This window comes from Saccopteryx leptura, chromosome 6, assembly GCF_036850995.1.
Source record: "Saccopteryx leptura isolate mSacLep1 chromosome 6, mSacLep1_pri_phased_curated, whole genome shotgun sequence".
Taxonomy (NCBI): Eukaryota; Metazoa; Chordata; class Mammalia; order Chiroptera; family Emballonuridae; genus Saccopteryx; species Saccopteryx leptura.
Window position 1 is genome coordinate 177,651,731 of NC_089508.1, and position 21,592 is coordinate 177,673,322.

The window sequence follows — 21,592 nt, forward strand, 5'->3', positions numbered from 1 at the left end:
AGAAAAATAGTTTTATTACGTACATATCTTTCGTTGTAACTGCCTCAGAATACCTTTGGATACCAGATGATCACCACCCCCTGCCCCAGGGAACTGTCACATGTCACCATGACCCCCGTCAGTGCCTCTGTTTTTCTCTCTGGGATGGAAGAAACTCCAGCACAGTCCTCACCCCACTTCCCAATGTCTCTCTCCCACCAGACACACAGTTCCCACACTGTCTGCCATTCTGCCTATCTTGGGCGGTCAGCCCCTGAGCCCCTAGGGAGGAAGTGAAGGACAACCCGGGACCCCCGCCTGTGCCTGCTCGGAGAGCTTAGCTCTGGGCTAGAACAAAGCGTGGAGATACAGACGAGCCCCGAGGAAAGTCTGCTTCAAAGCTGCCCATGACCAACAGTCAGTCACTGCCCAAACACACCCCCAAATGGTTCCAGATGCTCAGCTGAACATGTGCAGGCCTACTTTTCTCATCTAGATTGTGAATACTTCTTGGGATTGTTATACCTCTTAGGCGCCTTAACTTTTTCCAGTGTGTGCCTTCCAGGGCACAAAGCACATGTCGAGCAACACCTGATTACCTGGACCAGAGAGTCAGGGTGGCCTAATGCAAACAACACTCGGCATCGGGAGAGGAAGGGGCCAAAAGCACACGCCCTGTGGGCAGGGGCTTGGCAGCCACGGCCACCGCAATACAAATGCAAAGAGGCTATTTACGTGATTAACTGTGCGTTGTCGTGCTTCTTCTGAACGAGCAGCTTGCGCCTCCAGCGAAGAAAGGACCAGAGGGTCGAGTACGGGTTCTCTGAAACTTCACACAGGTCCCCGTGAGTCCACACTTCCAAGCCCACGAGAGCAATGCGGATGTTCAAGGATCGGTAAAACTGATCGGTAAAAACGGAAAAGACACGGCATCACCTTCATCCGTCAGTGCTAGGAAGGAGCGTCTACATCTCCGGTGGCTAAACAGTGTTCCATCGTGTGGATATGCCCAATTATACATGGATATTTTATTATGAGATGTCCCCACCCGTTTTGGAAGTAAATGGGAAATAAACGATCTACATGTAGGTAGATATGCTTACTCTCAAAGTTTCCTTCCCCACCACTGGAGGTGTGTAACTTTCATCACGGATATCATAAACAGGCTGTAACCAAGACTTCTAAGGTGCCAGGTCATCTTCAGGGTTCTATCCAACTCAAACTCTTGACTCTCGGGATCCTTAAGGCTACAACCATATCTTCTATGACACAGTCTCTTTCATGTCATATACAGATAAGAAGGACGAGAGCTTTCTTCAAAGCTGACTATTGGAAGGCGTGGGTATAAGGAATTCTTTGACTGACATACCCTAAAGCAGGGGTGCCCAAACTATGGCCCGCGGGCCGCATGCGGCCCCCTGAGGCCATTTATCGGGCCCCGCCACACTTCCGGAAGGGGCACCTCTTTCATTGGAGGTCAGTGAGAGGAGCACAGGATGCGATGCTGTATGTGGCGGCGCCGCAAAGCGCGGCATGGCTCATGTACAGTACTACTTCCGGTGACGCGGGATGCACGCATCATGTCTCTGGAAGCATGTCATATCACTTGTTAAGGCTAGCAGTGACAAATATGGAACCGGACATTGACCATCAAAAGCAGGCCCATAGTTCCCATTGAAATACTGGTCAGTTTGTTGATTTAAATTTACTTGTTCTTTATTTTAAATATTGTATTTGTTCCTGTTTTGTTTTTTTTACTTTAAAATAAGATATGTGCAGTGTGCATAGGGATTTGTTCATAGTTCTTTTTATAGTCCAGCCCTCCAACAGTCTGAGGGACAGTGAACTGGCCCCCTGTGTAAAAAGTTTGGGGACCCCTGCCCTAAAGACTACTAAGGCAGTGACTAAGTCTAGGTCATATGAACAAAGAGATACCATTTAATCCAAAGTTGGACGGCTTTAGGCAGCTACTGCCCCAGCTAAAAAGGACAATTGGACCACTTTCTATGTACTAAGAACTGAAGTTTAGTTAGTGCCTTGCTCAAAGTCTCAGCAGGAAGATGGTGGAGTCAGGATTAAAGCCAAAATGGTCAGACCTCGAGCCCATGCATGAGCTATGCTGCTTAAGTGTGGGTGTCTTTATATCCACACAATCCGCGTGCCCCCCAAAAACGGCAGCGTAAGGGGGCTCCAGACTCAGCAGAACATCAGCTGATCGCAATGGAAATTTTTACTTTCCCGTTTCGTGCCAGGTCAGTCATTACAGAAAATGAAAGGTTTGGATTCCAATTTGGACTTGCGGCATGCACCAGGGAGCTTTTTACGGACTTAAACTTGGCTTTTTCATGGTTAAGAAAAAAACGTCTTGGATTGCGTTCATGAGTCAGCAAATTAGCACAGTTCATTCCAGGTTTGGTTCAACAATAGTTCAGTTCAAGTGGCTGGGTCAGCGAGCCTCAGAGAGTAGGTCAGCCTTCCAGCCAGGGATGACGAGCATCAGCTGTGAGGAGAGACCTGACCCGGCTTCACAGAACAGACCAGCGAGCCAGGCTGCGGGCCTTCAAGGACGGACTGGGGTTTGCTCACGGCTCCCTTCTCCTTCCACTCGTCTTTGGGACCCTGGGTTCTATCTCCCAGACCAGCTGGAGAGCTCACAAAGGGGAGACCCAGCCAAGTCTCCCACCTGCCGGCCTCCAGAACAATAGATGTCACATGGGTGATAACAGGGTCCGCCTCCTGCATCCCCCCCCAGGGAAACAAGCTCTTCTTGTTTTCCCAGATGTTGACTGTTTGGGTTGCAGGATCATTTAGCCATTCTTGTTGAGTGAGGTGAGGGCTAGCGAGAGAACTGGGCTGTGTCCCTGGAGTCCTTCCTTCCAGGAAATACCAGCACCTGACTTTCACCAGTCACTGACCGCTGACCAGGATGAAAACAGACGGCAAAGACTGGTCCACCTGAGGATTTCAGTATGCTACCACATTTGCTTGTAAACCCCTAAAAAATAGTTAAATTCTTTATACTCTACTGTTCAGGGAAAAATGCTTTCTCCTTTTGCCCTGGGATCCATGAATCCCTAGCAGGCCCAAAGTTAAAACTTCACAAGTTCTGTGAGTGCCCTGTAATTGTACAATAAATGTTCTTAGAGTCTCAAAGAGATCTGTGACCCCCAAACATATTAAAATCTACATTTTCAAACTACTACCAGCCTATCAAGAGGCTAAGTTACCCATTTTACTGCATTTTGTACCAAACCAAATAAAATATATATATTAAAAAAACCAAAGCATTTCCATGTCCTGGGCCAGCCTGTTCTAGTAAAATCCAAGAACTGGGGCATTTCCTAAGAGCATGTTTCAAAGGCCTGCCCTAGGAAAGTGACACATCTGCACGGTCTTTGAGACAGGAAATAATTTTAGAACCGTTTTTACAGATGGAGACTGTACAGACTGGTCCCAAAACAACCCACGCCTCAACTTTTAAGAGTCTGTCCGTCTCTCCCTTGCTGACCTACGTCAGTCCTCACCTAAATCAGAGAATTCCTGGGCTTGGGAGCCGGGAGGAACCTTAGAGAACGTTCAAGCATTCCTAAGCTGAGCTCCTCTGTCCTGTCGGTTCCCCGGGAGCCGCTGCAGGGATGAAGGGGAGGGGTGAGAGGACAGTGCTCGGAGTCCTCACCCCGCGTCATCTCAGAGCCATGTGCTTCACCCGACTCTTACATCAGACTGCTATGTAGTGGTCTCAGCCTCGTAATAGCCAGTGTTACATAACCAGACCAGCGCTGGGCTCTTATCATGATTGCGACACTCCCTTCAGCAATAACCACCAGGAAACCGAAAAGATACAGATTTGTTACTTACAAGACCTGGAAATTACATAGCACACCTGGGGCCACTCAGCAACGGGGTCATGGAGGGGGGTGGGGGAAGGTGAGGGTGGGGGGAGAGAGAGCGGGCCTGGGTTCCGCTTTTCTTTTAAAATTTAGGTAAGGGCGAGGACTCAGGTTTTTGAGGGCTTGTTCTTTATTGCTAAATTTAAAACACAGAGTGGGGATTTAAAGCATAGGAAAAGAAAAAAAAGAAAAAGACAAGTAGCCCCAGTGGTCACTGAAATCAACCAAGATCTCTAAAACAAAGGAGCCTCAGTGGAGGGAGGTGCCCCAGCTCTCTCCCTAGTTATTGAGATAGCCCACTGTGAAGTGGATGCCTCCTTGTAATGAAGGTCTGGGCGACCAAAGCTCAAGCCAAGCATTACAAAAAGAAAAAAAGTAAGCACTGTCAGGGCGTACAGTACTTAGATACTGGCAGAAGATTTAAATTTATAAAAAGATCCCACCAGAAAAAAAAAAAATAATCCAAAGCCATTGATTTAGCTCAACCCCTCTATTTTGTAAATTCAAAACAAAACAAAACGAAACCTCAAGCCAAAGAGGATGAGTCACTTGGCCATGGTCACATAGTTGAGCTCTCGGTCAAGATCCTCTCGCTGAGCCTCTGTGACATTGCTATTCCCTCCCGGAAACTGGCTGGACCGGCCAGTCCCTCTGGAGGCAGCTCAGGTATTGCTCATTCTCCTGACCTCTGAAATGTGGCACCTTTCCCACAAGGTACACACCTGGTCTCACCTTATCAACGTAATTGGCGATCTCCATGAGCTTGTGTTTGGTGGCAGTCTGGTCTCGTCCATTCTTATGAAACTAAATGGGACAAGCAGAACTAGGTAAATACTCAGGACCTCTCTCAGGACCCCTCCCGTGCCCATTACTTGTCTTTGAATGGGTTTTTACTTTCTCCCAGCTTCTATAAGCTGTCATTCCTACACAGCTGTCTCCCCACCACACACACACACACACACACACACGCACAGTGCCCACTTGGGGCTAGTGGAGCCAGGATCACGTCCATCTCAGTAGCCCCAACTACTGACTCGGTGCCGAGCACAGAGGAGATATACAGCAGTTGTGTAGCGAATAGAATTCTCTTTCTCCAGCCCTTGAAGTCAACCTTGTTCTCCTGTCCTCCAAATTAGAAGGCTTCCCACAAAGTGCCACGGGACCTTAGAAGAGGGACTGATCCAATCCCTGCCTTGGTCATCACCCCAACATAAAGCCGCCACCATCATAGAAATTTCCACAGGCTTCCCTACATGGGGTCAATCAACAGTGGTCAAATTGTTGCTGAACGCCTGCTTCTGTGCAAGGTATGGTGCTTGGCATGAGGTGTGAGGTCCTGGCACTGGCCTGGAGGAGCTTCCATCAAAACGGAGAGAGGGCCAGAAACAACAACAATGGCGGAGTCTGTATTTAAGGAGTACATGACTGAAACAGGCTGAGAAAACATGGACAGAATAACTGCACCAGAAGGCCACATGAGGGATACAAAATGGGTGCTGGTATTGAGGCTCTAAGATCCTGGCTGTGTTGGGCAGGACACTCAGATCAACTGGCCGTGCCTTCTACAGTGAGAATTCTGAGACGGCATGGGGCTTCCCAGGAAGGAGTGCTGGGCTCAATTAGAAATGTCTACCATGGGTACCAGGAAGAGGTCATTTCAGTATGAATCCTCACATTCATCCTTCCTGCCTCAAAAGGATAGATCTCTTTCAGCTGCAATGATGAAGGAACGCTTCACAGTGTGAAGATAAAATTTGCTACAACTGATCTAAATTTGCAAGGGATAGGCATATGTCCTGTCAGTTATTGTTACATAAAACCTGGGTACGTATCTGATTTACCTTGGATACACACTATATATGTTACTTTAATTCCAAACCTGATGCCCTTCCTCCACCCCATCCAGCAAGAATATCCAAACAAGAAACAAAAGGAACAGCCAAATCAAACTCCCTGGGATACTGATTGTGATGGGATGTGTCCCCACCACGGTACAGGGAGAAAACCACCCTTTCCCATCCTACTGCATTTGGACTTTCCAGAGCTTCCCTAGAACTGTCAATCATTTCACTTTCATCACTGCTTTCTAAGAGTTAAATGCAATGTCAGGCATTGTGACTTGGACCTTTACCAGGTGTTAATCCTGAAGTTTCTCATTATAGGGTCATCCCATTTCTAAATGAGTCTCATTGCGCAGAGTGCTGTAGTATTTAGTGAATATTTATTATAAAATCAGAGTCACACTTCACTGCCTTTCAAATATATTATTACTCCAACCTCCAAGCAAATGCCTGATAATACCACCACAGCTTAAGGAATGTGTCCTGTTGTCCAGAAGAGTGTCAAGCAGGGGTCAGCAAACATTGTCTTAAATGGGCAGACTGTAAATAGTTGGGGCTTTGAAGCCATCCATCACTACTACTCATCTCTGCCATTATAGCTCAAAAGCAGCCATGGACAGTACACACAGCAGTGGGCATGGGAGTGTTCCAATAAAACTCTGTTTACAGAAACAGGCTGGGCTGGACTTGACCATGGGCTAGACTAGAGCTTGCAGACCCCTGACCTAAAGAAAGGACTGTCTCAACCTTATACTTTCTAAGTGACAGAGGAAGTAGAAACAGGGGGTATGTGTCACCTGGCCTTCCCCAGTTATCTCACATTCTGTCCGTATGATGCAAGCTCTCTGTATTCCTGTTTTTACAGCTGCCCTGTCCCCTCTTGCAACGCCCCATCTTCCACCTCCCCCCTCCCTGGGTTTCCCGTTTCATCTGCGGAAACAAGCTGAGACCCACCCAGGTGCTCCCGCAGAGGCCCAGGGAGTAGGTGGCTGCTTGTCACTCTCACTGCTGACAACGCTCTCTCTGGGCAGCAACGGTTCCCCTGTCCCTGCTCCCTGCACAGAGCCCAGGGGAGGAACCGGGCCTGTCCCGGCACCAGATCACAGAGAACGCAGTCCTCCCCCTCCCTGTCTTCCCATCCCTTCCGATGAATTGTCAGGAATACATTTCTGCCTGCGGAGGGCCAGAGGCCGCTTGAAGGGGTGGGGGTGGGGGGGTCAGAGGCTTTCCTCCGGCAGCCCTCCCACCAGGGACCCCAGTGGTTACCTCCTCCCATCCTCCCCTGGCCTGGGCTTTTAAATCAGCTTTGGATTTTGCTCCTACGCTGCTCCTCCACCCCCCCCCCCCCCACTCCCCCACACACACCAGTCTTTGGAAAGGAAAGCACAAGGCGGGGGGAAAGGCCACTAACAACCAACACCGACATCAGTTAGAAAGCAAAACTCTTCTCAAAGTAGAACACGATATTCCCCGGGCCTGGAATGCCCTTTGCCTCCACCGTTCCAGCCAGTTAACAACTCCCTACCCTTTAAAACAGCTCCAGGGCCACCTCCTCCTGCCACCAGCACAGGACGGCAGACCTTCCGGCCTGAAGCGTAGTCGTGTTAGTGCCACCATCCGGCACTGCCTCCCGGGGTCTGCACTTCGGGACTGTGGACTAGATGGAGGGACCTTAGAAGGAGGCTTTGGGGAGTTGGTAACTAAACCACGTGGAGGGGCTACGAGACAGACTGGAGCTTGGATGAGTTCTGTCCTAAGCGGAGCCCCAGGCGAGTGTGCAGTGTTAGAGCAGAGAGAGGGCGGGGCTCCGCATGACTCCCGCCCGGAACACGTGCTTAGTGGTGTGGTCGAGCTGCTATGTAAAGTGAGAAGGGGGGGTTAAAGACGGCTAATTTAGGCAAATGTGGGCTCTGGGGCCTGGGCCCATTCTTCAGGTGTCAACTTCAACATCACTGCCTTGGAGAAGCCTTCCCATTGTGCAAAAGCACCAAGTCGGATCCCTCGTCATCTGCACACTAATCCTCTGTAATGGAACATCTTAGCAGGTATCTATCACCCTGGGAACCAGTACACAGTAAACTCCCTGGTACCAGGGGCCAAGTACTGTGCTTGGCACAGAATAGGATCAAGAAATCGTTGATGAATAAATGAAATGAAAGAGAGAGACGAACGTTCATCAAATTTTAGACTTCAAGGCCTGCAAGACCCTGATTTGAGGAATGTGAGATTAAAGGCCAAACAGCTCATCTTCTAGGTCAGTAGTTCCCAAACTGGCCTGCGTCTCAGAATGACCCAGAGGGCTGGCTAAGACAGGGACCGCTGGGCCCCAGCCCCGCAGTTTAGGGGTCAGTAGTTCCTGGGTATGGCCCAAGAATCTGCATTCTCACAAGTTCCCGGGAGCTACCGTTACTACTGGTCCAGGGACCACACTTTGGGAACCACAGCTTCAGGTTTTCATTTAGCACCAACCTAATTATAAAAGTGGACCCAGACGTGGGCAAGAAAATTGTACTGTATCACATGATTCAGAATACATGTATTATCCGTGTTTAAAAAAAATAAGTTCTTTTAAATATTTACAGAGAATTCAGGGACTCCCCAAGAATAAGCACCCAAAAACCTAAAGGTCTTCAGACGGAGTCTAAGAAATATTAATCCAAATAATGTGAAATGTACTGATTTTTTTTAATCTGATTAATGTATCAGGTTAGAAGAGACATTTCCTTGTTTTTTCCCCAACTATGTTTAAAATAGCAAAAAAGAGCCTTACGTCAGGTTTAAGGTCAAATCATATGTCAAACGGGAGAGAAATGTCTGCTTCAGCCTCTCTCTGAAGCAGGTGGAAGCATGGAACAGAAGCTATGAAGGGGGCACCTTTTCTGCTAAAACCCATCGCCTTCCCCTTACCTCTGCGTAATCAGCCACGAGGTAAACCTCCACATACTTCATGGAGTTCAAATCTTCCCTTTTCATCTAAGAAAGAGATACAAGCGGATCAGGGCTGTGGAAATGGCAGGCTTGGCCTCATCTCAAAAACAAAACAACAAACTGCTGAGAAGTGGTGTCAGTTTAATTTTATGCTTGGGCACTAGGAGCCAGTTTCGGCTGTGGTCGCCACCGCCCTCCTCCACCCGCCATCTCGGTCGTCACGGAGGTTGCCCTGGGACACGGGGTCCCTTCTTTACACTCAGGACAAAATGAGCTGGGTGGGCAGCTTAGAACAGGAAGAACAGTTAGGCATGTGAGGGAACATGCTGACAATCAAGTTCCCCAAAACCATTTAAACCACATACCTCTGCTGTCGGTAAAATAAACACAAGCAGGCCATACATATGGTTAAGGGGCTACCCCAAAAAGGAAAGCATATGTTTTGTTTTGTTTTTTTCTCACATTTTGAAGTTTCTGAAATTAGCGTCTCCGAGTATTTTAAATATTGTTCCCCAAAGCATTATTTTATCAAATACAAGGATATCCCACACTCAGCAATGACTTAGAATAAAAGAAACAGCTATTTCCTCCTTCTTAGCCGTCTCCCTTTCATTCAGAATTACTCCTGGATCCAAAGTAAGGGTCCTCAGAGGGGACAAGCCTACCCCAAGGTTGACCCCTGCACTGAATGAAAACTCACCCTGCGAGGTCGTTTCTTGATTTGATTTGTAAACTGAAGCCCCCAGTCCCTGGTGGTGGTTCCGGAGTGCTCGAACCCACAGTTCCCAGGAGGCAGCTTGAGATGTTCAGATCTGTAAATACGGTGGTGGTCCCCACCATCGGGAAGGGGCTCGATGATGTAGCTGAGGTTGCTGCTCACCACGATCAGTCCTCTATCAATGAGAGAAATAGAATCTCCGGTCAGAGATGATGGCCTTGCTCGGACCTCGGTTTCCCCATCTGCAAAACACTACAGTTGGTTGTGTTCATCAGTTCTTAGTCTTACTGTGGGATCACGCGCCCTTTGGTGAGAAGCTCACGCAAACTCAGACTTCCTCTTCAGAGACGCGCACAACGGCCGTGACATGTGGCACACAATTTTAGGTCACAAAATGAGCGCAGAGAAGCTCTAAAGGTTCTAAACAGGCTTGACCTGGGAGACAGTTAATACCTACAAATGATGGTAGGGACAAAATTCCAAAAAGCCTCCCAAACCCAAACACGGGCATATGACAAAGCGTAGGTCAAAACTTTTATAGACTCAGAAAAAAATGGGATGGTGACCAAAGGAAGAACTCTGGTCTGGGGATGAGGAGACCCAAGTCCTGGTCTTAGCTTCAACGTGAAATCGTCAAATGCTCTTCAACAAACCTCTTAAATCACTCTGACCTTCCGTCTCCCCACGTGTAAATGCAAATGATAATCTACTAGCTCATGACTCTCGGGATGACTAAATGGGATGTCAGGTATCTTTGTCCTTGGATACCGAAGCTGGAGGCATCACCGATGGCATTCCTGCTAGCCCCAACTTCCCTGGGCCAGCAAGGCAGCTCTCTGGAAAAGTGACATCCACAACCAAGCCTGTGTGAGAACTCTTCCTCTTGGTTATAGATACGAGCATTGAATGCTGAATAAAGACATGTTTGTTTTCTATTTTTTCACGCACTGAGCCCTCACTCTGTACTAGATGTCAGCGAGACACAATCCTGGTCCTTGAGTAATTTGCAGCCCATTGGAGGACAGACACTCATTCATTCCACAAATAATTCCCAAGCTCCTGCTATGGGCCAGGCGGGCATCGTGCTGGTTGCTGAAGATAGAGTAGTGAATAAGAAAAAGTGCCTGCTCGCCTGGAGCTTGGAGTCTGATCATGGAAATATATCGCTACGCTATATAACAGAGACAGCAGAAAGGTTCCATCACCCCCAGCACTGATGGGTTGGACGCAGTTGCCTGCAGGGTGGCACCGGTGAGGCTTATCTGGACGCGGTGAGAAAGAGTGCCAGGACTTATCGATCACTATTACAAATAATCAATGGAAGGGTGGGTAGAGGCCCATGTGGCAGGTGTTTGCCATCCTTGATGCAATGAAATGAATACAAGGGAATGTAGCAAGGGCTCTGGGGGAAGAAGAAGCCCAGCAATGAGTCCCTGGGGCCCCAGGAGCATTTCATGCGCTCCAAAACCTCAGGCTCTCATCCACCCAGAGAATTTGAAAGTTAAATGCGCTCCAGCCCTGGCCGGTTGGCTCAGCAGTAGAGCGTCGGCCTAGCGTGTGGAGGACCCGGGTTCGATTCCCGGCCAGGGCACACAGGAGAAGCGCCCATTTGCTTCTCCACCCCTCCGCCGCGCTTTCCTCTCTGTCTCTCTCTTCCCCTCCCGCAGCCAAGGCTCCATTGGAGCAAAGATGGCCCGGGCGCTGGGGATGGCTCTGTGGCCTCTGCCTCAGGCGCTAGAGTGGCTCTGGTCGCAATATGGTGACGCCCAGGATGGGCAGAGCGTCGCCCCCTGGTGGGCGTGCCGGGTGGATCCCGGTCGGGCGCATGCGGGAGTCTGTCTGACTGTCTCTCCCTGTTTCCAGCTTCAGAAAAATGAAAAAAAAAAAAAAAAAGCGCTCCACATCAGTCTTTGCGCTCCAAATCGAAAGGATCTCTCTCTTCACCTTTCTTGGGCTCTAGCCCTGCCCCGTGTTCTTAGGGGCCCCCACCTAGGTTTTGCCCTTTGGGAAGAGCCTGTGATGCGCCCAGGAGAGACAATGTCGGGGGCTGATCAGCAGCGGCCCTGCCTGGAATCCATCCCTGGCTGACCTCATTCCGGGGCCAGTGCTGGGGAGACTTCCCGGCTGCCTCGCCCAGGCTGACGCAGCAATCCCGGAGCCATCCCGGGGCGGCCCGTTGGCGGGACACCCAAGGTGCTCCCTGGACAGCCGGGGGTGGGAATGGGGCAAAGAGCAAGGGGCACATCCGCTCCTGAGTGTGGACAGGAAAGGGCAGTAGGCCGAGCTGCTGCGGGCATCCTGCTCCCAAACTATCTTCTCATCTCAGCTGACCAGGGCCCTTCCTGTCACACCGGTTTCCCCCAACAACTACAGACTTTGCAAACAGAGGGCCGGACCGTAAACCAGCTAATGCTTTTGTGTGCGTCAGTCTATGGCTATGGAGATAACACTCAGTGAGCGGAAGGTTCCACTGAGGGACTGGGAAGAGTTCCGGCGGAGCCGACTGGGTATCACCAGAATAAGCCTCTGGGCCGAGTGGACAGAGACCATGCCAAAGTTCAGTGCAGGGTGGATGTTAATAATACAGTGGTTATTGTTGATTGAGTTTTTGCTATGGGACAAGGCACTGTGCTGAATATTTTATTATTCACATTAGCTTCCATGAGCCTTATAAATAGTATCCCCATTGTACAAATGAGAAAACAAAGGCTCAGTGAGGTTAAATAACTGACCCAGATTCACACAGGTAGTAAGGACCTAAGCAGTCTGGTTGCAGGTTCCACACCCTTAACCATCACCTCACGAGCCTCTGTCACAACAGCCCCTGTGGAGTGGTTAGAAGGATACACCCAGTTTACAGATGGCCACAAACGATGGGTACCAACAACCCTACTCCGAGAAGTGGTGGCCATTGCCCACCGGCCTATGTGAAGTACGACACCATCTTTCTTATTGCATTCCTACATCTATGCTCTAAGGCTACATCATGGGTCCCATTCCATAGATGAGGAAACTGAGCTCTAGAGAGATTAAAGAGCAAGCTCTCACAAGTCTCTGGGGCCAGAGATTTAAGGCGTGGTAGACTCCGGACACCATGCCTTTACCCTCTATGCTATCCGTCTCCATCAGTGAGTTCCAAACCTATGGGTCAGAGGTCGCCAGGATCAGATCGCCCAGAGCTTTATATTAGAATATTCTATAGAGTGCATTAGAAATACAGAGGGAGGAGCCTCGGATTCATGGGCCTGGGGACCGGCACTCTCAACAAGTCCCATAGTAATGCCTTGCACAGACACACCCAGGAACTGTGGCCGGGAGCCCAGGCTGTGCAGCAGGAGCCCACCCTTTCACAGGGCCCCCCAGCAATTCTGCTTCAGGTGTGGGCAGATGACAAGGTGAGAAACACGGGCTCAGAAGGACACTGCAAGTCCTCCCAGCAAGAGACTCCGTGGCCCTCCCCTCGTCCCTCGACTGTGGCCCCTGCTCACTCACCTCGTGTCACAGTTGCAATCCTCCCAGACTGCCTGGGAATGGGGAGATGTTGGCACAAGCCTCAGCACTGTACGGTGAACCCCAGCTTTGACAGTTGGGGGTTTCTGAAACTCTAGTTCCTGGGGACCTCCTCCGCCACGATCCCTAAGTCCTGCTAAACACTCACCAGTTCTTTATCCTCCTAGCAGCCTCAGTTGATTTAATTTGCTAAATGTAAGCATTGGCAAAGCTTCACCAGGGACATGGGAGGGGGGCCCAGGAAGCTGGGTGGCCGAGACCTCACAAGCTACCTTCCATTCCACTCTCCATCCTATTCCTCATTGTTAAGAGCTCGATACAAATGAAATTGTACAGAGAACCCTTGGCAGAGCAGGCCAGGCAGGCAGCGGGCGATTCGGGTTTAACCCCTGAATGACTGCAGGAATGGTCCACATACACCCTTCAGGGAACTCGGCCAGACTGCTTCCTGTGGATCTGTCCATTCAGAGCTAAGCCCAGGGGACACACACTAACGGATCTAGGAGCTAATCACCCTGTTACCCTTCCTTCCTCCCCCTGAACCCCAATTCGCATCCACGTGAGGAGGTACAGGAAACTGTAAAGGCAGCACAGAAGGAGGAAAGAAGGCAGGCAGGTGATGCGCTCTTCCTAGGGTGGCACGTGCCATGGCCCGGGAGTGAGGCTCAGCTGGGTTCACGCCCTGGCTCTGCTGTCCTCTGCTTTGTGGTACGTCACTCAACAATGCTGCCCATCTCGCGGGGTTGCTAGGATAATTGGCGGAAGTAATCGGCAATGTTTACTAACAAAGTAACATTAAAATAATAACATGTGTTATATACATCAGGGAGGGTCCAAAGCATTTTATTCTATCGCCATTCAACCGATGTATTGAGAACGTACTAAGTGCCAGGAACTGTCCTAGGCACTAAGGATGCAGCATGATGGGGAAAAAAGGTCTCTGCTCTCGAGAAAGTTGCACTCATCACCCACTGTTGTTCTCATTTACAGGTGAGAAAAATCGATGCTGGAGAACTGAAGCTAACTATCAGGTCTTGAGACAGGAATTGTCTGACTTTGGAGCTGACATCAGTCACAACTTAACGGTCCTCTCCTACGGGGGCTTACTCTGTGCCTGACACGGAGGTGGCACTTGTCATCCATCCTGCATAAGGAAGGCCAGGTATTCAAAGGGGAAAGGGCCTTGGCACTCCTTGGCAGAGGGGCAGGCATATAAGGACTGGCTGCCTGCATAAGGGCCACCCCGTTCTGTCTCAGATGCCCACCTCCCTGAGATTCTGCCCACTGTCTCTGCAGTGCAGAACTTCCCATGCTAGAGGGTCCGTTTCGTGAGCTGGTCTGCCCTCCTTTCTCAGAGGAGAGGAACCAAAGCCCAGAGAAAAAGGAACTTGCCCAAGTCACTTAGTGAGTTACTCTTAGGGCAGGGGGAAGATCCCAGGTCTCCTGAGGAGGCGCAGTACTGTGGAGGCTCTGCTCAGACACTGTGTCCCAAGCTCCCTCCCCGGGTACCATCTACAGAACTGAGTGAGGACCACGGGAGGCACCAGCCCCGCCAAGACAAAGATAAGGAGCAAATGAAGTAGGGAGAGGAAAGCTCAGCGTTCACACAGCCAGGAGGTGTGGAGCTAGATGACAAACTCGGGTCCCTTGATGCTAAGATTTTAGTTCCTTCCAGGCCATCCGTGCACATTCCTGTGCATACACTTCTATTCATTCTCAGCGTCACATTCTCTCATACAGAATCCGAGTCCGACCACAGTGAGCGTGGGCCGCCGAGATCTGAGGACAGGTTTGCTACAATGTAGGAATAGATCACTACAGGTGCTCTATGATGTGCCTTTGACAGACTTTCTGTGTAATTAAACTTGCCAGACATTAGTACATAAGAAACTATGCAGCTATTAAAAGAATGAGATAGAACTATGTGTGCCTAAGACACAATGTTAAATTGAAAACAGAAATTACATAACGGAAGGAGACTTGACTTGAGCCATGAACACACTCTACAATACACAGATGAGGTATTATAGAATTCTACACTTGAGCCTGACCAGGCGGTGGTGCAGTGGGATAGAGCGTCGGACTGGGATGTGGAGGACCCAGGTTCAAGACCACGAGGTCGCCATCTTGAGTGTGAGCTCATCTGGTTTGAGCAAGGCTCACCAGCTTGAGCCCAAGGTTGCTGGCCCAAGCAAGGGGTCACTTGGTCTGCTGTAGCCCCTGGTCAAGGCACATATGAGAAATCAATCAATGAACAACTAAGGAGCCGCAATGAAGAACTGATGTTTCTCATCTCTCTCCTTTCCTGTCTGTCTGTCCCTCTCTCTGACTCTCTCTCTGTCTCTGCCACACACACAAAAAAGAATTTTACACTTGAAACCTGTATAATTTTATTAACCAACACCACCCCAATAAATTCAATAAACACAAGAAAAGGAAAAACAATTTAAAAAATAAAATAAAATCCATTTAAGAAAATTCTTTGACTATAGAATAGATCTTACGAGGATAAGGATATGGACAGATATGTATAGAACATTTCAGGTCAATCCATTAACTATAGAATTTGCTACATGAAGTTTGTGATTTCAACTTATTTCAAATTTTTTTTTTTGTTAAGTGAAGAAAATAATTACAGAATAGTATGTATGGGGTCATCTCATTTGGATTTTAAAAAATCATATATACACACAATTATTTATTTCAGTTCCGTATACCCCCAACAGGAAATACAGATGGGGAATGGGATTGGTTGAGAGTGGGACAGGATAAAGGACTTTTACTTTTTAAGTTCCACACTCTGTATTATTTAAATATTTAACTAGATATGCAATGATAATTTTTAATAAGCAGTGTCTTTAAAAATAAACTGACCAGGTTTCTAAAAATGTTTTTACTGCAGTCAACACCTCTCCTGCTAATAGTGAGCTAGGGACACACAGCATGCACGCATGTCGACTATCTCCCCCACATCCCACAGGTCCAATCAAGAACACTCCGGCCCATTGCGAGCTCGACTTCCTCACAAATAACCATCATTCTCTACATTTCCACTTTGCACTAGTTTGCAAAGCATCTGTGCACGTGAGAAGTCCTATAGACAGAGAAAAGGTCCTTCATCGGAGACCAGCTTGAGGGTTATGGATACCTGCCACCCCTACCAGAACGTGTGCCCCATCTTTCTGCTGCTGTCGTTTATAAGTATCTGTAGCTGCTACTCAATTCTCAAAAGGGCCAATGGCGCAAAACCAATGACAAAGAACTGCATTACATATCTGTGTTCTGGTCTCTAAGGGCTATTTCTAACGGGAGACATAAAACACTGATGACAATGGCTGCTCTGGGGGGAGGAGAGATTCTGTAAGTTCAGAGGAAGACCTTTCACTGTCCACTCTTGCACTGTGTGAAGGTTATATTTTTTTTACTACGATCATATATTACTTCTTCAATTAAAGTAGTTAAAGAACAGGACTGGAGTGAAGAGGGGGCCCAGCAACCATCTCGAAACTCAGCTGACTGCTCTGCATCTGTCTCATCAGCCTGAAGGTCCCACTTGGGGTAAGTCCTACCTCTCTTCTCCAATCATAAGGAGCATGCTTCCAGGAGAAGCACGATGGCTAAAAAGATTTTCCATTGCGGCATCACTTTATCGCTTCATGAGCCCCGGGGAGTGGGGGAGACACGGGTGTTACATGGGTTTGAAGGCTGCAGCTGCTCCTCCTCCCGAGTCCAAACGGAGCCATCTGGCATGAGTCTCCAGCTCTTAAATCAGTAGAGCCCTTGGTTTCCTAAGGTGTGCAGTGAGCGGCTGGGAAAGTCAGGCGGGTGGACCCCACCAGAGGGAAGCATGCAAAACAGAAACACATGGACGGCTCCTCCAGTTTCCCCCTGTCAGTATGGCTGCGGGAATGATTTACAAGAGGCCAAGCCAAGTTCCCACCACTCCAGACCAAGGCGACAGAGGAAGGGGCAGAGAGATGTGAGTCACACCTGCATGTTCCCTTTCCTTCTTCTTGGGAAAGATGGTTGTTTACTTGCAGACTGCAGGTGGCCCTGGCTGGGCCTGTAAACACCACCGGGAGGCTTGGCTCAACCAAGTCACTTGAGTGGGGGATTGGAAGCCACTGTTATGGCCTCCCAGCCAAAGCTTGTTTCCTGCCTAATTCCCTCCGGCTGACTCACCACAAAGCCTTACAGAGGGGACACGGCCCAATGTATAAACAAACACGTGGGATCTGCAGCATTGCATTTGCATGCGAGCCTGGTAAATCCAAACACGGATTCACTGTTATAAAATGGTGTAAGACGATAATAATCTTGCACGCCTGCAGAGTGCTGTAGAATTAACATAGTGTCTCCTATTCTCTACCATGCCTGTCAGCGATGCCCACTTTACAGATAAGGAAACTGAGGGCTCAGAAAGTACTTTCCAATGCCTGCTTTCCTCTACCTACATAGGGCATGGGCATAGAGCAGCACCTAGTATTAATATGCTGAATGAAAGAAACAATTGTTGTTGCCTGACCAGGCGGTGGCGCAGTGGATGGAGCATCGGGCTGGGATGCGGAGGACCCAGGTTCGAGACCCCGAGGTCACCAGCTTGAGCGTGGGCTCATCTGGTTCAAGCAAAAATTCACCAGCTTGGACCCAAGGTTGCTGGCTTGAGCAAGGGGTTACTCGGTCTGCTGAAGGCCCGCGGTCAAGGCACATATGAGAAAGCAATCAATAAACAACTAAGGGGTCGCAATGCACAACGAAAAACTAATGATTGATGCTTCTCATCTCTCCGTTCCTGTCTGTCCCTGTCTATCCCTCACTCTGACTCTCTCTCTGTCTCTGTAAAAAAATAAAATATTTTTAAAAAAAAAGAAACAATTGTTGAATGAATCAGTTGACAAAGAAGGCTATATACACAGCGGAAATAGCTACTGGCCCATGAGAGGCAGTACGTGTAACTTTCCAATTCTGCCTTTAGTAACATCATGTTGATAGCTTCATGTTGGTCATGGTGGGATTATTTTTACCAGCATATTGGCAGATACAACAAATAAGTACTTTTTCTTTTTTTATTTTTCCATAGAGACATTTTATCAACTCAATGAGTATAGATATCACATTAAAACCCAGGCAATTATATAGGCAACTAAAATATAGGATTTTCAGATAATCTCTTTTCCAAAAGGAGGGGAGTGTCTAAATCAATGATATTACTTCAATATACATGTATAGATCTTACTATATGCAAAGCACTTGGGTAGGCAGGAGGAGAGAAAGATATTCAAAATACAATTCGTATTGTCAAGGAACACACACTCTCAGAGATAAACTATAATGTGCGCACGAATCTCCTGGGGGTCTTGATAAAATGCAGATTAGAATCCAGTAGGTCTGGGTGAGACCAGAGACACTGCATTCTGGACAAGCTTCCGGGTGATGCCGCCCCGCTGCAGGCCACACCAGGGGCCAAGGATCTAGGAGCTGACTGCATGCTCTTATGTGACAGCCAGTTGTGCACATTAGGTACCTCTCAACACACCCAATCCTCACGACACTCGGGGTACATTTCTCTTATCCACATTTTACAAGTGAGGCTATTAAGGCCCAAGTTCACCAAGCTGTTACACTGACACTAGTTCAAATCCAGGTAGTCTGGCTGAGAGGATGAAGAGTCACTCGCTTTCCAACGTGCCACCTAGTTGGAAATTTTTCAGTTAACTTTCTGTCTTGAAAACTGGCCCTGGCCAGTTGGCTCAGTGGTAGAGTGTTGGCCCTGTGTGTGGATATACCGGGTTTAATTCCTGGTCAGAGCACACAAGAGAAGCAACTATCTGCTTCTCCCTGCCCATCCCTCTCCCCCTTCTCTCTTTCTCTCTCTCTCTGTCTCTCTCTCTTCCTCACCCACAATCATGGCTTGATTGATTTGAGCACATCGGCCCTGGGCACTAAGGATAGCTCCATGAAGCCTACACCTCAGGTGCTAAAAATAGCTCAGTTGCAAGCATGGCCCCGGATGGGCAGAGCATTAGCCCCAGACGGGGGTTGCCACGTGGATCCTAGTCAGAGTGCATGCTGGAGTCTCTCTATCTCCCTTCCTCTCATTTAGGAAAAAAAGGGGAAAAAAATAGAAAATTATTCTTGCTTCTCCTTTCTCTTCCTACCCTCTCTTTTCACCAGCTGCCCACTTCCTTTTCCGTTGCTTCAAGTGCATCTACCAGAAAGGAGCAAAGGAGAAGTAGGAACGAATGCTTACACTCATCAGTTTCAAGAGTATGAACCCCATCTCTCATTTTTCATATTCTGACGCTCTGCCATCTACCTCCCAGGTTAGCCAGCTCCTAGAGGCAGGAAACAGCTCACTAGTGAGCAGCCCTTTAAAATGTGGCTTTCACCCTCTGGGTCACTATCCCGCTGCCCTGTTCACCCTAGGCCAGGGACCAAACAACTAGCCACAGCCCCTGAGCCCAGATCCCATTGAAATTCTTTAAACTAACCAATCCTCAGCCTTGCCTGCTCCTTCCTGAAGAAACCACAATAAAGACTCTGCCACACCGCCTCCTCCCCTCTGCCTGCTGACTGACTCCTGTGCTTCCTGTCCTCCCCTGCACCGACACACACACACACACACACACGCACACCTCCTCTTAGGATCTTGGGTACAACGAGCTGTCTCTTCAGTGGCTGTTGCCTGCTGCTCGGCTGGCTTTACCAAACCTGAAAACACTGAACCATCATGTCCCTCGAGTCCCTGCCCAGCTCGGCCCTTCTCAGAACTGGCTTGCATACCATCTCCATGGACAGCCTCTTCAGGTCCCCGCCCAAGGCGAGCCCTGCTTGTCCTGCAAATTCCATTCCTGGGGAGAGCACCAGGTGTCTCTGGGCACTGTCAGGGCCTCTTACCTCATCCCCCGGCAGGTGCTGAGCGTGACACTGGACTGTTCTGCCATCCTCACCGTCCCATGGTAAAAGCAGTGATCCTAGCAAGGAGAAAGGGGAGGTGGTTAGGCCAAAGAATACAGGTAAACGCAGCAATGTTAATGTCTCATGAAGGTCATGGATGATTATATACCCCGTTTAAACCTTCAACCCACAAAGAGCTTTCCAAGCCTCTATTCTATTTGATTCTCGTAACAGTCCTGGGAGGTGGGACAGTGCAGACGTCATCATCCCCATTGAACAGATGAAGAAGCTGAGGCTTAGAGAAACAAAGAGGTCTGCCGAAGGCCCATCTGCTAGTTGGAAAACCAGGATCCCAGAGGTAGTGCAGAGCTCTTCCATGACAGGATGTTGGCCATAGGAAACTGGCTTCTGAAGAGCCTGCCTCCCCATGGAAGTCACCTCTGTGACCCCCTGCAGGGTTGAATATTTATGTCTACCCAGAGCCTCAGAACGTGGTCTTATTCAGAATAGGATCTTTGCAGATGTAATTAGGTAAAGAAGAAGTCATACTGGGCTGGTGTCTTTTTATGAAGGGGATACAAAACAGACAGACACTCACACACACAGGGAAGGCCACGTGGTAATAGAGACAGAGAAGTCAGTGATGAAGCCGCAAGCCAAGGAGTACCGCGGAGGCCAGGGGACATCAGAAGCTAGGAGGAGGCAAGGAAGGATTCTTCCCTAGACTACAGAGGAAGTGTGGCCCTGCCGTCACCTTGATTTTGGACTTCTAGCCTCCGCAACTAGAGAGAATACATTTATGTTCTTTTAGACCACCAGGTTTATGGTGCTTTGTTACAGCAGCCCTAGGAAACGAACAGACCTAGCTTCTCTGTCCCTCTCCAGAATCGCTGCGTGCCGGGAGCAGACTGAACTTGGAACCTGCATCCCCGGGCGCAGAGGTCGGATGCTGCTCTCTAGTCTGTGGTCTCAGGGCCATCTGGTCTCTCCAGCCCAGCTGGATTCCTCCACGACCATAAACAGCTGTGGAGCACTGCTGAGTGCCAAGGCCTGGGCTAAGCCCCAGAGACACAACAATGGACAAACAGACTCGGCTCCAGCCTTCATGGGACTCAGGGTCTGGTGAAAGCCAATCTTAATTAAAAAGCCATACAGAGATACAACTATGAGCAATGAAAAGTGGCTTGAAATAAAAGTTGGCGATGCCAGCAGAGTGGTTCATAAGGAAGAGAACCAGAGTGTCGAGGAGGCAAACCAGGACACTGCTTGGAGTGCTAAAGTGTAAAGCCAAGTGGGCGCAAACCCAGTGCAAACCAGGACCGTCCCGGGCACAGCGAGGAGTGATGACAAAGGACACATCCCTGCAAGCTCCTTCCCAAAGGGTTAAGGGAGAGAAACTGGTCAGAGGTGAGAGAGGGTCAAACCCCCAGGGCAGAGCCAGGCTCTGACTAGGTGTTAAGGTTATAACCTGTGTATCTGCAGACATGGACGCTTCCTCCCCCAGCATCCTAAGCCTGAACAGGCCAAACTGAAATCTCTGGCATTCGCCTACAGAACAGTCCCAGTGACCCATCAGCAGGACCATACTTGCTTGTAGATGTTCCTTGGTCCCCAGAAGGCAGGAATGTGACCTAGGGGACAACTAATCCAAGTGTCTATCTTCTCTGGCTCGTCTCTTGCCCAGCTCCGGGCAAGACAACAACCTAACGATTAAACTGAAGCACTCTGGCATGCCCAGGCCAGGTCTGAGCGCAAGCTCCTTGTCTACCAGCCCCGTAAACAGTTGCACAACCTCTCTCTGACCTCCAGCTTCTTCATTCTCTACCTCA

General features: G+C 49.1%; 1 protein-coding gene across 1 annotated transcript in view; it reads right to left on the reverse strand.

Moving 5' to 3' along the window:
* Positions 1-21,592, reverse strand: part of ADAM19 (ADAM metallopeptidase domain 19) — an 80,227-nt gene that overhangs the window by 23,454 nt on the left and 35,181 nt on the right. The window contains exons 5-9 of the mRNA XM_066341459.1: positions 19,764-19,840; positions 9,339-9,531; positions 8,618-8,683; positions 4,602-4,673; positions 715-881 (exon numbers count right to left, since the gene is read on the reverse strand). Coding sequence (XP_066197556.1) covers positions 715-881; positions 4,602-4,673; positions 8,618-8,683; positions 9,339-9,531; positions 19,764-19,840 — 575 coding nt within the window. The remainder of the gene's footprint in view (positions 1-714; positions 882-4,601; positions 4,674-8,617; positions 8,684-9,338; positions 9,532-19,763; positions 19,841-21,592) is intronic.